Raw genomic sequence first — 16,481 nt, forward strand, 5'->3', positions numbered from 1 at the left:
TTAATGCCTTAACAAAGCCTCTAAGCGCTTCACATTACTACCCCGGTCATTTTATCAAACACATATGGAACACATTGAACACCAAATTAAATTATTAAGTTAAATTATTCCATATTGCGGCTAGTAATCAGCGCAGTTGTGTTGGAACCTACCAGGTACCCACTTGTACTCCTGGGTGGAGAGAGGCAACCGTAGATAAAGTGCCTTGGTTTCAATATTCAATTAAATATTCAATATTTAAAACATTCGTTCACAATTTTAATTGAACTATGGTTTGGTATGTACAGTAAGGCACTTGCCTTTCATCTCAAGTGCGGGTCTGGGTTTTTTTTTTTTTTTAAACCCCTATTAAAAAACAAAAACAAACAGATATATATTAAAATCAATCAATATTGAAACCAACATTAATTTACTTGTTCTTGTTTTTACACAGTTACTTGAGCATGAGTTCAACTACTTGGAGATTAAAGGCATAGAGTCAGAAAAGGACAAACAGGTACAAAACAAAAAATGTAATAAGCTTTCATGTATATTTGATGTGTAACATACTAAGAATAACCCACTGAGTACTGTACAGTGGCGGATGGGGGAGGCCTGGAGCTGGCATGGCTCCCCCACCCTCCTAAATTTTTAAAAATTGTAAACAAATGTAGAAAGAAAGAAAATATTAATCAAATTTAGGTCTGAGACTGCCATTTTTTGCCATCTAGAGAGCCATAATCATAAATTTTCTTACCTTAGCCCCAACCATGGTAAGGGTGAGGCTCTCCATCTGTGGCCCTGGGCCTACCTGGGGATGAATTGCTGTATCGGTACACTAGGAGACAATCACCAACTGCACATAAAAGATAGTGCATTCATCGTACAGTAGCTTGTATTGCAGCTCTCTAACTAAAAAAACACAAAGCTATGTAGTATTGGAATTGAACCAGGGGCCAAATCTGCAAAGAGTTCATGGCTCTTACTGGCTTTCACCACTTTTGCCAACCAACTTGAACAATATAATTTAATTGGAATTATGATTTAGCTCCGGTAATTAGTTCTCAATAATTAAAACATGAAAATATTTTCTTGCAAATTAACAGTTTGTTTTTGCATATATAGGCACTGGCAGATAATTTAATAAAAATCTGTGATCAGAGAAACACATAGTACTATAAATTGTTTTGATATGTATCTTGTTGAAACTTTGTAAGTTATTTGATAATTGAGTTTGATGATTTTTATAGATTTAATATATTTAAAAAAAATTTAATTAATGTAATTTTCACTATCTATTTAATTTAGGTTATAAACATTAGATTCTATCATTTTTAGTTTACTTGTAATACAAATTCATTGTATATTATTCTGTTACATTTTGATATTAGTACTATCAAAATGAAATATGCATGAAAAGTGTAATATTGTGTTTGGAACATTTGGCATAAAATACTATTTGATTATAGTATATTATTTGCAACTCTAGCTAATGTCCAGTTGAAACTTACAGATGCTTTTGGCGCTGTTCTTTTTATACAGCATAATTTGTAATTAACTGATTTTAATTGCCCTTTGTTGCGTCCAATTGAATGTTTTGAAAATTTGCATAATATATGACAGCTAACAAAATATGTATTTTAAGAATTAATTAGTTGACACAAGCCAACCGTCTGACTACTTTTACACCTGTACTATACATTAGATTTTCGGGATTGGTGCATTTACTGTATTCATTTGATTATCAATTGTAAGAAAAATGTAAACACTTTGTATAAAAAATGTCAGCTTAGATTTCCACTGACGGCCTGTGGTTGACACGGGCATTCCAAACCCTGGTTGTGAATTACTTACAGAAGAATATGACTGCTTCACGGTCTTTTATAGCTGTGTAATGAAGGGCAACATGTTCTATTAATACCAATTTATCTGTACAATGCTTTTATCAGCATGTGCATCATATGTAAAGTGGGATCTAACAGGGAATTCCCCTTAATAATAAAAGATGATAACTTAAGAAGTTTAATGTAGTTTATTACAAACTATAACTTGACATTTGACCTACCTTTGCAGTTGATTCCCTCACAAAATATATTGTTATGGAATTCATAATTTATTCATTAATCAGCCAATATAGAAAACTAAATGACATTAATACAGATACTACCATTCATGGTATTGCAAACAATTGGAGATTGGGGGGAGGGGGCTCAGTGATTAACTAAGAGGGATGCTACTGTAGCTTGCAAAAATGTGATATATGGTGATTACTTACAGTACTAGAGCATAATTTTTTGCATACCCCCTACAGTAAATACGCACTGATTTGAAGATGTCCATTTGAAAATAAAATTTAAATACCGGTAAAGACCTATTCGCAAAACAACAAAATAAAAAACAAAACAGAACAAAAAACATATTTAAAGATCAAATAGTAACATGCAAAATGCTGAGAAACAGATTAAAGGCATCTGTTTTTGCTATCAACTTTCGGGTTATGAGGGGAAAACATTTAATGTAGTTTACTGTGAAAATTACAGGAAGGATATAGCAAAATTTTATAATGTATGCACTTGTATTTATTTACGGTATTCATTCTTTTGGGTTGGTTAGAGATTCTCAGTACCACAATGTGATGGTACTATCTTGCTGCCACTGGATACTAGGACTAATCCCTACAAGGTCTGGTCATAAAATCCAAAAGAAAAAAATATTAAGGACTGTGTAACCATTTGCAAAACAAGTTTGAAAATACAAGAAGCATGGTATCATCGCCACCACCACATTATTGTTATCAGGCAATGAGGGTTTGTATATTAAAACCTGTTTATGTAGGTGCGGTATATTGTGAAATGTATAAAATAATATAAAATTTTCGAATTCCAAGTGGTGACAGTGTATGTGAACTGAAAATATATAGTATGTATGAAGAAATACCTCCACTGGTGATAATTAATATACAGTATGTTTAGAAGAAATAACAGATTCTTTTATTTAATATGTTTTAGGTGAAATTTGTATTGGAGAATGGCAAGATAATCAACATCTCAACATCAAGTGTTGAGGAGACAGACTGCTTGATTGAGTACCTCACAACTTCACTTTTAAAAGTCTTCCCGCAAACTCCAATCTTGTATGTTCTTTATAATTACTCATTTTATTCCCTCGATTTGAAGTAATTTTATTATATTAGTTTGTTAAAGTAAATATAAAAACTATTACAAGAAAAAACAAAAAGACAATAACTCCGAAAAGAGACAGAGACATTTTGAGATTCAACGTTTCGATGTATTTGATCATTTTCAAGAATACTGATGAGAAAATCTCACCCATCCATATATGTTTACAATATTTACAGAAGTATAACAGAAAGCAAATAAAAACCAACCAATCAGATTAAAATCAAAGTTATAACTAGCCAATTAAAAATGAGGTAAATAAAAATGAAGAAAAGGAAAGGTGGCTTCCCCTTTCTCTTAAGGATTCATTATAATTTTAATGGGTGTTTTCTATCTGTCACTCAGGGACTTTGATATTTATTTTTTATATTTACCAAATCTCATTATGCAGAAAAAATTATCCTAAAATGTATGCCCAGCCCAATAAAATTAGATTCAATTTCAGATGTTTGGCAAGTTAATTTGAAGTTCTTATGTGCGAACCAGAATTTGAAACATGTAGTACACAACACAATGAAGGTTTTTGCATACCATGCAACTAGTTACTTAGGCCCCATAAAAAAAATTATTAGTTTATCACCCTATCAAAGAATAAAAACTGATGAGGAAGGGAGGTTTTTTTTTTTTGCTAACCCTGCCCCCATTTTACTGATGTTCACAAGTAAATCAATGGTTAGGGACACTTATATAAAAAGGCATACGATTGGAATCAAATTTATATTTTTAAAAAATTTGAATTTCCCCAAAAGTGATGAGGGAGGGGATGATAAACTAATAATTTTTTTATGGGGCCTTATCCCAAATTTGCAGTCTTGTGTAACTGTGATGGTCATTTTGTGGTGTACTGTATTAGAGACAAAATAGGCATGGCTCATATAATCTATTATTTTCCTTTATTACAAGAGCTTGTAATTGTGGGAATTTATTTTGTAACCTAGACCTTGAGGAGCTATTGACCTTAGCAAAGCAAAGCAAACTAAGGCACAATAAAAAAAAATAATTGTTTTATCCTCCCTGCCTCCATGTCTTGTCTAGTATTTGAAAAAAGAACATTTTGTTGAAATTTTTTTCATTTTTTTTTCATTTTTTTTTTTAAATTTAAGTTTAGTACATTGTTGGCATTACCTCAATCATGTATGTTATTTTGAATATCAATGCACCTGCAAAAAACTCAAGGGTGATATTTGGCTTTAGCAAGATAAAAAAATAAATACAAAGTCTCCCTCCATCCCACCCTCCCTCATCACTTTTCCAGCCTAGTTTGGATGACAAACTAATCATTTTTTGTATTGGGCCTGACAATGAACACAGTGAACAAACATTTGGATGGTAAATGCAGTAGACCTCGAGTCTGCTACCGTTGATTTTTTTCAAATTTTTCCCTGTTTTCCTTGTTTTTGTTTCGTGTTAATGTTGTTTTTGATGACTGTTTTGATGGTGGTTTGAATTAAAAGGATCATAAAAATGTTGTAATAAGAGTTTTGCTTGATTTTTTAGGAAGTTGATATCAAGCTTGAAACTGGAACCGAATGCACGTCAGACTGAATTAATGGACAAGTTGGAGAATTTACCGCCTGCTGATGTCGGTCCATGCGGTGGCTTTTCACGCATGTATGCTTGCATGTGTGATCATTTGAAACTTACGTACATGCCTGAAGTTGCATGGGTGAGTATTTTCTAATGTTTTCACTTAATTTGAGGTCAACTTGTAATGCGCAGAATTTGATTCTTATTGTTTGTGTTAGCTATAGTGAAAGTAAAAGTTTATGAGAGCTTAGCTGTGGTATTGTTTTTTGTCAGTGAATAGGATATTGCTGCTTACTAATGAGATACATATTGCTAGTGTATTAGTAATCCTTATCCCATCTGCCAAAAAAATCAAATATATTGTATTGTATAGATAATTATACTAAATTAAAAGTACTGTAGCCATGTTAGTTGTATATTTATTTCAGTAATATTATAACAATGTAAACTAAATTAATAGATGACATCTATTACATGTCCGAGTGTTTTAGGTCTTTGGCATGATAAAAAATTATGATGGTTCAGACTGTAGCTTTGTGGTCTTGTGTTTCATTTTAATTCTTTTACTGTAGTGCATAGTACTGTATCTTTATTAGAGTGATATAAATATGATTAACATCATAATCCTATGTAATCTCATCTTCCTTTTAAGAATCTGGACTTTAGTTATGGAAAATCACTTTTTTTTTGTTTTATACTGTAGGACATTGAAACTATATACTTGTCCCAGAACTGCAAGAATCTATGTCTGAATGATTTTGATCATCTTAATCAAAGGTAATTTGTAATCTAAACACAGACACTCTGTAAAATGTGTTAATTATACTGTAAACATTGAAAGAAACCTGAAGTTTATAGAGTATTTATTGTGATTTTCACATTGCCTTTATTTTAGTAAAGAGTGCATGTATTATGGTGATTTTCAGTGCCTGTTAATTTAACAGTACACTTAATTGTACTAGTAGGCATATTTGATATTTTTAAATTTTACATATATTGCTATTATTAAACTCTTAATTAGGTGAGTATTAGCAAAGTTATCAATATTTGATTAATTAGATGTGAGCCATGTAGGTTTTAATAAGATAGCTTCTAAACCTTGGACAAAAATCAGGGACAGGATTTATGAAACTAGACATCAGCTTAAATTCATCTTAAGTCCATTTTTTTGCTTAAATCAAATTTATCAATATTGCTTTAATTTAAAAATAGCTTAAGTTTAAAATGTCGATTGTACGTATGAACCATCTTAGACAATTTTTTAAGCTAAGATTTTGCTAAGATGGTTTGATAATTTAGCTTAAGATATTTGCTTAGGGACATTTGCTAAGTTGAGATAGATAAATCCCGGGCCAGGTGTGTATCACTTTTCAGGTAGACTTACTGAATGATATTTAGCAGAAATGTTCTTCAATGTCTTCTTTCATAAGCTAGAAAAACCTGAGATTAGTCAAGACAAGATGCCAATGCTAGAAAGTTCTGGTTGCTTTCAGAAAATTATAAATGCCAAAAAATGTAAATGTTTTGCCAGAGCCGGTCACAAATCTTATTGTTCAAGCAGGATTGAATCTTAGACCTTCAAGTTGGTTCTTGGTTAGAAAAAAGGGCAAAAAAATAAAAAAATAAAAAAACCAGCAGTAATGACTGTGGGAAATGTTGGCAAATAAGATACAACATTGATAAGCGAACTCTAAATGTAAACAAAATGTTAAACATCCAGATGAGGAAGTCATAGGTTTTGGCAACACTCATCATTCATCAGTGACATATAGCTCTTAATCTGTGTTAACAAGAAGATGTAAATTTAATTTTGTTTTTTATAATTGTGCAGCTTTTCATATCACATCTTCAATATATATATTGTATCTATTGATTATTATCTATTAATAAATAAATAGGCGTTTTGTTTTGACAAATTCTTCATTTTTTTTCTGTTGATTTTTTTAGGGATTTAACGCCAATAATTGCGGCTTTGGAGTATAACACTTTCTTCACTCAACTATCAGGGAACAGTCTAAAAGTTAAATTGGTAAAGTATACATTTCCTGTCACAATAATTTGTAGAATAAGCATTTTCATCAGCCTCTCTTAAGTAAAAGACTTGACAAGTATTAGGTTGGATTATAGCATGGCTTAAATAAAAACAAAGACTTCAGATAAGTAGTATCTTAGAGTTATGTATCTTAGTGATATAAATTAAATATGTAGAAGTATTTTATCTGTATGCCTTAGATAAGATATAATGCATCTGAAAATTTCTGGTACTACTACTGTAATTATTATTCTAGACTGTTGATGAAACAATCGTTTACTGTTAACATTTTATGCTGTTTGTTTTGAATGTTTGCAGTACTAGCACATTTCTCAGGTGAAATATCTCCTTATCACAAAAAATTCCCAAATGCCTAAGTATAGGTCTATCTGAATGTACTAGTATATTGTAATGTAGGCCTGATATGTTCCAGGTGGTTTAACATTTATGACCATTTTATAATTACCTCAAACTTTTGTCCAAAATATTTATTTTAATTGTAATTTCAATTTAAGATAAATCTGATTTATATTATACAAGTAAAATGATATTGTACCATTGAAGATAAATTTGTACATGAAGAATAAAATAGTTTACCATATTTACAACATGGACAAGGGTGCAACAATTTCCTGCTGCTAGCTTGGGTGAAATAGTTCTAGATTGAATTGAAAAAATAGAGTTTTCATTGCCTAGGCTGTCTGCTTCTCATATCCTGAATACAATGCATATTACAGAGGTCATACTGTATGGTTGGTAATTCACAAGAGTTTCAGCTCCCAGAGGGTATGGTTGATGTCTTCTATACAACAATAAACATTGCATGACAGGACACAAATAGTCATATATCTTTCTCAAATTCTTCTCATTGCAGCAACACAATGTATTAGAATCATTCTATATTATTAGTTTAATGAGTCTGTTTCATTCTTAAAGATTATAAGTAGGGATTTAAATGATTCAGCTTTGGCCAGATTTATAGTCTGTTGAAGTCTGCTATGTAGTCTGATGTAGTAGTATGCTATAAATCTGCTATATATTTTAGCCAGTAGAAAGATTAAATTTGAAGAGGTTTAGCAGTTGAAAGCTATCAAGTTTCCCAGTTGCTAGAACTTGAATACATTAGCAGGTAACTAATTTATTGCACTGGCAGTAGAATTGACTTTCCACAACCTTTGAATTCAAACTATATATAACATCAATTCATTCGTCTTTGACCTTTTTTTTTAACATTCCGTGTATTATGTGCTATGCAAAGTCCACAACATTTGTTACACACATTTTACATGGAACATTCCCAAAGTGATTTAGGTGAGAATCAAACCCGCATCCTCCAGTAACTAATCTAACTATTATACCACTGCTTCACCAAGAGAAAATGATTCATATTTTAATTTTCTTTATGCAATCCTCTTGTAGTAGTTTTGCAGTACCCACTGCTGTTTGGAAATATAATTTTACCTATCTAGTGCATACTCAGTGGTCTAGTGGTATATCATGGTAGCCAGATCATACCCATGGAGGTTGTAACAATTCCCATTGGTTTATCATGGTAGCCAGATCATACCCATGGAGGTTGTAACAATTCCCATTGGTTTATCATGGTAGCCAGATCATACCCATGGAGGTTGTAACAATTCCCATTGGTTTATCATGGTAGCCAGATCATACCCATGGAGGTTGTAACAATTCCCATTGGTTTATCATGGTAGCCAGATCATACCCATGGAGGTTGTAACAATTCCCATTGGTTTATCATGGTAGCCAGATCATACCCATGGAGGTTGTAACAATTCCCCTCTTGTAGTAGTTTTGCAGTACCCACTGCTGTTTGGAAATATAATTTAACCTATCTAGTGCATACTCAGTGGTCTAGTGGTATATCATGGTACCCAGATCATACCCATGGAGGTTGTAACAATTCCCATTGGTTTATCATGGTAGCCAGATCATACCCATGGAGGTTGTAACAATTCCCATTGGTTTATCATGGTAGCCAGATCATACCCATGGAGGTTGTATTCCCATTGGTTTATCATGGTAGCCAGATCATACCCATGGAGGTTGTAACAATTCCCATTGGTTTATCATGGTACCCAGATCATACCTAAGGAGGTTGTAACAATTCCCATTGGTTTATCATGGTACCCAGATCATACCCATGGAGGTTGTAACAATTCCCATTGGTTTGGTTTGCAATGAATTTGTTGTGAAGATGATGGCACTACAGTAGCTGCTGTGTGGTAGCATTTGTTTTGTTAAATAACTTCCTATTATCAGTGTTATGAGAGTAAAAAAAAAATTCTCCCATTCCCTTGTTACATTTGTTTGCATAGCTTAATGCAGTTGTCTGGTAGTTAAAAACATTGATTGTCTTCTTGAGTTACTTGTTTTAGATTTCTTTGCACCATGGAACAAATATTGATTTTATAAAATTATTTCTGATAAATCTAATAGATAAATGATCTCAATTTGTTTTTTTATTTCTTTTCTCATTCATTGGGACATGATTTGGATTTGATAATGATTATAATATTTCTTGCTGCTTCTTATTGAGTTGAAGAATTTTATTGGAATTCCAACATGTAAAATATGATATATCGTTGGCCTTCTCTAAATCATACATTTGACCATGGGCTGTGGTTTAATATTTTGGTGATTGAACCTGAGTATAAAGGTTATAATTTAGATAAGGCCCCCTTGTGTTCCTCTTCATAACAAGATGGCTAAAACCTAAACTCTTAGACCAATGGTGGCACCAATTTACAAAAAACCATATTTACTTCTACTTCTGGATATGAACCTTGATTTTTTAAATTGCAAACAGTGATGTAAGAGCCTTTGAGGCCCCTGTCTAAGGCTTCCTCAGGCCTGTGGGATGAGGGGGCTGGGTTCATGTAGAGCATAAGTGGGGTACGAAGGTACGCTTTAGATGTTTTAAGGGCATGCTCTTAGAAAAGCCCTGCTCTGTTGATGTGGGGAAAAAATAATATTTATCCCCGGCCCCTTAAGTTCTTGGCCCCTGCTTTTAACCAGTGACAGCCATAGGCTACTGTAGCCTGTTAAACCACTAATTGCACATGCATATTGATTCAATGGTGGTCTTAATGTCAGATTTCCCCTCTCTGTTGTTGCTACAGAAATAAACATATTCTTTCTCCATCTCACTTTCCTGTATTGTTCCTGTCATACCATCTTGAAGTAGGATTACCAAAGTATTGGAAATGGTTTGAAGAATTATAATATGTACACATGTCAAGGACTTTTTCCAACAAATTTCTACAGGTACAACAGTGATAATGGGATGCTATCTTTTCAGATTTTAATAGCACTTACTATATAGTATTATTGTTTCCTAAATACCATTCAAAGATGTCACCAATTATTATTTTATTAATCCAACTACTAATGATCTAAAAATATCACATGAAAATTTAGAATGCTTAAATATTTTTTATTATTGTAACATTGTTTTTGGAAGATTTGAGATTTTATCTAATTTTTAAGCCTGCAATGTTTATATTTGCATTTGTCATAATGTACTGAATTGTATGCACTCACATACAGTAATGAGTAGATTGCAACTCATTTTCATAGCTGAATTAATTTACTATCATAATCTCCAGGGAGTAATGTTTTAACTCTGCATTATTTATTATTATTTTCTATACGAATACCAGGCTGGTAAATCTCCAAGATTTTTTGATTAACCAAATCACATTTTTCACTAGTAATTCAAACTTATATGAATATACAAAGTGAATTAAACATCTGGGTCATTGATGTATTGAATAATTATGTGGTGATTAATAGATTTTAAAGATATAATTACTTATGAACATCGTCATTTATTAAATAATTAAATTTATGCTAATTAATTCAGCTTTACAGGGAGGATCATGAAGCAACAAGTTCTCCTTTTGAGTTGAAGGTAGCCAGTGTTCCTGAAGGATGCATGTTGAAATCTGGTCTATGCCATGTAGTTTTGTTTTTGTTTTTGTTTTTTTCTTTGTATTCTCATCATTTCTGTTGGCTGGAATTTATTTTGGTAAAATGTAGGGAGCAGCATGACAATATTGTTAAAGTCTATGTCAACCTTTGCTCCTTTGTTGTTTTTGTTTTCATTGTGAACTTAAGGCCATGCTATTATTTGTTGTAGGGAAATGAATCTTTTGGTTATTCAATGAATTTTGCATATAATAACCTTTTATAATGGTAAGGAAGTTGCATGCATGCACTGCTTGTTTTTGCAGCGAATGTATAACTTGTCAGCTAAAGTATATTTAAAGGTCATCAGTTTTATTTGCATTTCTAGGTATTTAGTGTTTATTAGTAGTCATACATTAATTGAATGCCTTGTAACAATTAACACTTTGTAACACAGCATAATGATGTTACCAACTCACTATATTTTACTGATTAAAAGCATGTATGGAGTGAATTTGTGGCGAAAGCAGCTGGGATCATTTAAAAAGCAAAATTATGGTTGTATGATGCTCTTTGGCAGGGAATGTGCAAACAGTCTGATTCATTGTGGTGGGTACAGGGGTGTAGGCTGGTTAAAGCCTGGGGGAGGGAGGTCAGTGGTGGCACCAGTGGGGGGTCAGGGTGCTTAAGCCCCCCCATCAGTCTGGTGAAGGGCCCCCCCCCCAATCAGCCAAAACTCGTCGGGCAGTCAGACCAAAAAAAACAAAAAATAGGCCTAGATTTCCCATCCTAGCTATTTCCGGCTGTCTAGAGGTCCCATTTTTTAAAAAAATCTCATTTTGGGAGGAGGGGACACCCCTTCTGATACCCACCCCTGGCTCGGGCCTTTATTTGCTTTCCCCTCCCCCTTTTCCCAGCCTATACCCATTGGGTACATATGTAATGTAATTTTTAAAATATTTTCTTCATTTTGGGAACTTCTCTGAAATAAGCCTCCAACCAAGCCTAAAATGTTATCAACTGCTTTCAATGTTTAATTCACAGATTTTTTTTTACTTCTGGATGTTTTTGGTTTTAATGATACAATATTTTCATTTTAAACTATGATGATAATCCATGTTGTTTTACACTTTGTATTTTTTCTCATAATCTTTTGTTTAATTCACAGATTTTTTTTTTTGACTTTTGGATGTTTTTGGTTTTACATGATACAATATTTTCATTTTTAACTGTAGTAATCATTGTTTAAGGAAAAAATAATTAAACAATCGTTGTGGTATGATATGAACATGTAGCTACCATGGAGCGCCTCTTTATGGCTGCTAGGTAGTCTCGGACCACACCCATACGCAGTTCAGCACAATTATGATGCCAGTTATGGGTTATTCTCCTACCTTTACCTTTAAATGATTACATGCTTGTTTTTTGTTGATGCTTTGGCTTTAGGTAGTAGAGGCAGTAAAAGCCATTGTTCATGTATTGAAGAAATCAGCCATTGAAAAGCTGGTACTTGTTGACTGTAACCTAAAACAGTAAGTGAGCATTATGATAATTTCAAGAAATACTCTACCTCCTATCATCATCATCACCATTGTCATCACATGGGGGGGGGGGTTAGGGGCACTCACCTTGACCTCTCGGCACCTGTGTGTTACCAAAATCAAGTAAAATGGGTTGTTTTCCCCTGAACAGGCACATAACATATGTTATGTTTTTAGGGTCTGAAAAATGCTCAAATTCGTAAATTTGATGTCATATTTGCGGAAATTAAGAAAGGGTGTGCGTCGCCGTGTGTGTCAGACAGCGTCTTTATTTAGAATTACTGTTTTGTTATCATATGTTTAGGCCTAGGCCTATACATATTCTAGGAATAACGTGTGTTGGCTGTTATTAAAGGGTAGAGGCCAGAGTGTTAAGAGGTTTTTTAGCCCTTTTGTGTTTAGGGTTACTTTTTACTCTAAAAATACTTACGTAAGGGGATTTTGAAATAGTATGTGAAAAGGGCTGCATTTTCTCTGCATTCCAAAACATGTTTAGGATCTTTTTTGAAGAATGGTCAGACACATGGGTACCCAGATCTAGATTGAGTCTGCAGTGGTCCACCCCCACTCCACAACAACATCCCACCATGAGATTCTAAAAGTTAAGGATTATTTATTCATTATTGTCATAACAGATATATTTATATTATTTTTCATTAAAAACATAAAAAAATTGTTAAATAACTATAAAAATGATAATCTTGTGAATCAATCTATATTAGTGACCTGAACACTGTAGTTGTTTGGAATCTTTTCAGTGAATTTGCACATGGATTGAATACAGCTCTCCTAGCAAACACCAAATGCTCTTTGACCCATCTTGACCTTTCTCAAAATCCAATTGAGGATCGTGGATTACAAGCAATGAGTGATCGCTTAGCTAAGTTACCTGATGGACTCGCAGTTCTAAAGCTTGCAAAAACTGGCATTACAGGCAAAGGTAAGCCTATACTTTATATGTAATGTATTCATTCATTTTTCCACCCACCATATATACAAAATCCTATTCCCAGGTGTTGATACTATGAAGCATGTGTATTGGATTTGATATTTGGATGGGCAGGAAAGGCTTCAGTCCATTTGACAGAGTCGGGAAGAGTGCCTACAGCTATTTTTAGTAGCAGCAGTTCCGATCTAGAAGAATCTATATGTACAGATGATGGAAGGTGCAACAGAACTTATAAAAACAATGCATCTTCTACGTTTGCATGACTTTTGTAGGATGTACGTAGGCACACTCAATTGTCTCACACAACACATGTGAGAGGTTTAACTTACTAGTGTATTGGTAATTGATTTGTGGAAGTACTACCGTTGGTAGAGAAAAGAATTACAACATAATATTAATAAAAATAATAATTTTAATATTTATTAAGCACTCTTACACTGATGGCCTCACACAGCACTATTAGAAAATAGATAATTGAAAAAGATGAGCTTAGAGAGAGCAGTTTTTAACTGCTTCAAGGTTGGTGAATGACAAACTTTACTAAGTAGCTCGTTCAAGAGAGGTAGTGCAGCGGCATAGAAAGCCTTCTGAGAAGTAGAATTGGCCGGATACATACTCCAAAATTCTTTTGCAAAGAACATAACAGTTTAATTGATTTCAAATTTGTGACAAATAGCATTTCTTAATTTGTTTATTAAAAGAAAGTTTCACTCTTCATTCTTCATTTAATAATATAACAAAAATTGTAAACAAAACTAAAACTACATGGAATGTAGGTCTAGAACAAAGTTTAAAGCAGATTTTGATTTAAAAAGCAGGGGCATCGGACACAGAAGTGAAATGGGAATACTGCTGTTATTAGAAAATAGATTTATTATGTATGCCTCCCATCACAGTCAAGCGACATTACTAGCGAACTCCCCACCTGCCAATGACCATTTCAAATGAAAATGAAATTTTATTTTTGGCCAGATAGCATACCTGATGCAACAAAAAATGGAAATTTCAGAAAAAAAAAGTTTTTCTCCTACCTTGAAATCTAAAAAAAAAGAAGATATATTTCTTCTTAATTATATTAGTTTAAAGCACCATCCCATTATTACACTGTTTACATTCAACAATAAAATTTAATCTTTCTCCTCTGTCTAGTCGCTTTTGATAAAACCATTTGCTAAATATTAAAGAAAACAAAATTTTATTTTAATTTTATTCTGCCCTCTGAAGATCTTAAAAAAAATAAGTTTGCATAACAAGGTATGAAAAATTCTCACCTTATAATATGACAAATTAATCTTGATAGTGTCAATATAACTTTCAGAGTGAGGCGTGAAGAATGAAGCCAAGAGAAAAAAGAGATTGGATGCCAAACATCTTAACCACCAAGCACTTTTGATTGTATCCATTACCTCATTCTCTCTGGATTTGTAACCGAGATTTAAAAGGGAGACCTGTCACAACATATTACAAAAAAATGTACACAAATATTTGCTAAATTATTAAACATTTAGCAATAAAACTAGAAGCATATGGTTTCAGACTTCAAGTGGATTTTGAGAAGGCAACAGGAGTCCTTTGAGAAGGCAACAGGATACTGACCTACTTATAAACATTGATTCAATGTGCTTTTAATGCTCATCTATTAATGTTTCATTTTTTTCTGCTAATGTTTTTGTTCATAGGTGCTTCCTTTATGTTCAAAACATTCTACGAATGTGAACGAATGGCAAATGTACTCCAAGTGCTGGATGTTTCCCACGCATCATTCAAGGAACATGATTTGACAGTAAGAAAAAATTAAATTCTTTTAAGTGTGCTCAAGTAACCTTCCAACTGGATCAATCAATCAATCAATCATTTATTAGAACATACACCTTTAGATCGGTGGCACTCAATCATTTGGTGCGTTCAAAGTGAATTAAAATTCTTAGCTACAATTACAAAAAAAAAAAAAATTACGAAACAAAACAAGGGAATCTTAAGTAAAAATGAAATAAACACAAGTGAGTAGTGCTGCTGATAAGGCAAGTAGCTCCCCGAAAAACATGACAAGGAACTTCAACCTGCCTTGCTTGTCACAAATTTCCAAGGGCCACCTGTACCATCAACAAACTCAACAATAATGTTAAGGCAAACAAAATTAATTAGTTACAAAAAAAAAAGGAAAAGACAGTAATACAGATACTTAATCTACGATAAAGTTTGCAAGTGCTTCAATTCAGATCTTTTTCTCCACGCTCGTTTTCCATAACTTTTACAAAATTCATCAAAGTATTTCTCTACAAGGCCAGCTGATGTTCAGGGCCCTCTATTAAAAATATAAAACACATCAGAAAAAATTATTTGAATAATAATTAGATAAATACAATAGGTACAAAATAACAAAAGCAAACAAAGAATATCCATAAATGTATAGGAAAAAATATAAATATAATAAATGAATAATACAATTTTATTTTAAAAAAAAAATTTTAAAAATGTAAAACATTTAGCGTTAGTGCGGGTTATTCCAATGTGGTTTAAAAAAAATAGGAGCTGAAAAGTCGTTTGATTTTGTAAGGTTTGATAGCATCATCAGTAGTGTCAATAGAAAATATAAGGTTTCAAGGGGATAAAATAATACAGGTTGAGTGAGGACAATGGTTGCTATGTTTATGCATTCTGAAAGATTATTTACATGTTGTTCTTTTCCTGTAAAGAATATTTTGTTTTATTAGTGCACTAACTTGTGTCTATTATGAAAACAAGTTATTCTATCATGAAGGAAACCTTCCATTCTTTCACTGTGTATCTTGGGTGTAGGCCAATCATTGTATATAAAGAAACTATTTAAAACTAAAGTATAGTTGTGATGAAAATAGGAACATAGCTTGTAAACTAATTTGCCTATAGGCTTATGTTTTTAAATACCTGTAGTTGTTTAAAAAAGAGAGAATTATATATAAAAAAATTGTTTTTGTTGTTGGTTTGCTTGCGAAGAGGACATATTGTATAACAATTCTCAAGTTACTTAGAGGACTCCAGACCATATACTCAGCCTGAAGAAAACATTGTTGTGTCATTCCTGATAATGTTCGAATAAAGAACGAAATATTAGTCATGGCTTCTCTTAGTCTTTTTGGAGTCTGCATGATATTATATTGGTGTGTTTCCAAGCTAGAAAAATATCTTTATGAAAAGCCTCAAGTACCAAACATTATCTGTACACTTTATAGCACAACAGTGATTATAAGAGGAGGAAAAATCAACTTAAAAAAAACAAAATGTATGTGTGAGGCTTTTGACAGCCAATCAAGAATTAGCATATTTTCTATCCTTCTAGACTTTAATCTATGTTTGTCCCTTACTAT

At 32.7% G+C, this 16,481-nt stretch overlaps 1 protein-coding gene across 2 annotated transcripts in view; it reads left to right on the forward strand.

Moving 5' to 3' along the window:
* Positions 1-16,481, forward strand: part of LOC117114936 (F-actin-uncapping protein LRRC16A-like) — a 64,038-nt gene that overhangs the window by 9,488 nt on the left and 38,069 nt on the right. The window contains exons 4-12 of one of the 2 annotated variants that reach the window (XM_033258564.1): positions 434-496; positions 2,988-3,112; positions 4,656-4,824; positions 5,389-5,462; positions 6,633-6,714; positions 10,601-10,648; positions 12,091-12,176; positions 12,944-13,125; positions 14,814-14,917. In XM_033258564.1, coding sequence (XP_033114455.1) covers positions 434-496; positions 2,988-3,112; positions 4,656-4,824; positions 5,389-5,462; positions 6,633-6,714; positions 10,601-10,648; positions 12,091-12,176; positions 12,944-13,125; positions 14,814-14,917 — 933 coding nt within the window. The remainder of the gene's footprint in view (positions 1-433; positions 497-2,987; positions 3,113-4,655; positions 4,825-5,388; positions 5,463-6,632; positions 6,715-10,600; positions 10,649-12,090; positions 12,177-12,943; positions 13,126-14,813; positions 14,918-16,481) is intronic. The other variant, XM_033258565.1, reaches the window with a different exon arrangement.

Source organism: Anneissia japonica, unplaced genomic scaffold, assembly GCF_011630105.1.
Source record: "Anneissia japonica isolate Jap-2015-1 unplaced genomic scaffold, ASM1163010v1 scaffold288189_len579620_cov203, whole genome shotgun sequence".
NCBI classification, from domain to species: Eukaryota; Metazoa; Echinodermata; class Crinoidea; order Comatulida; family Comatulidae; genus Anneissia; species Anneissia japonica.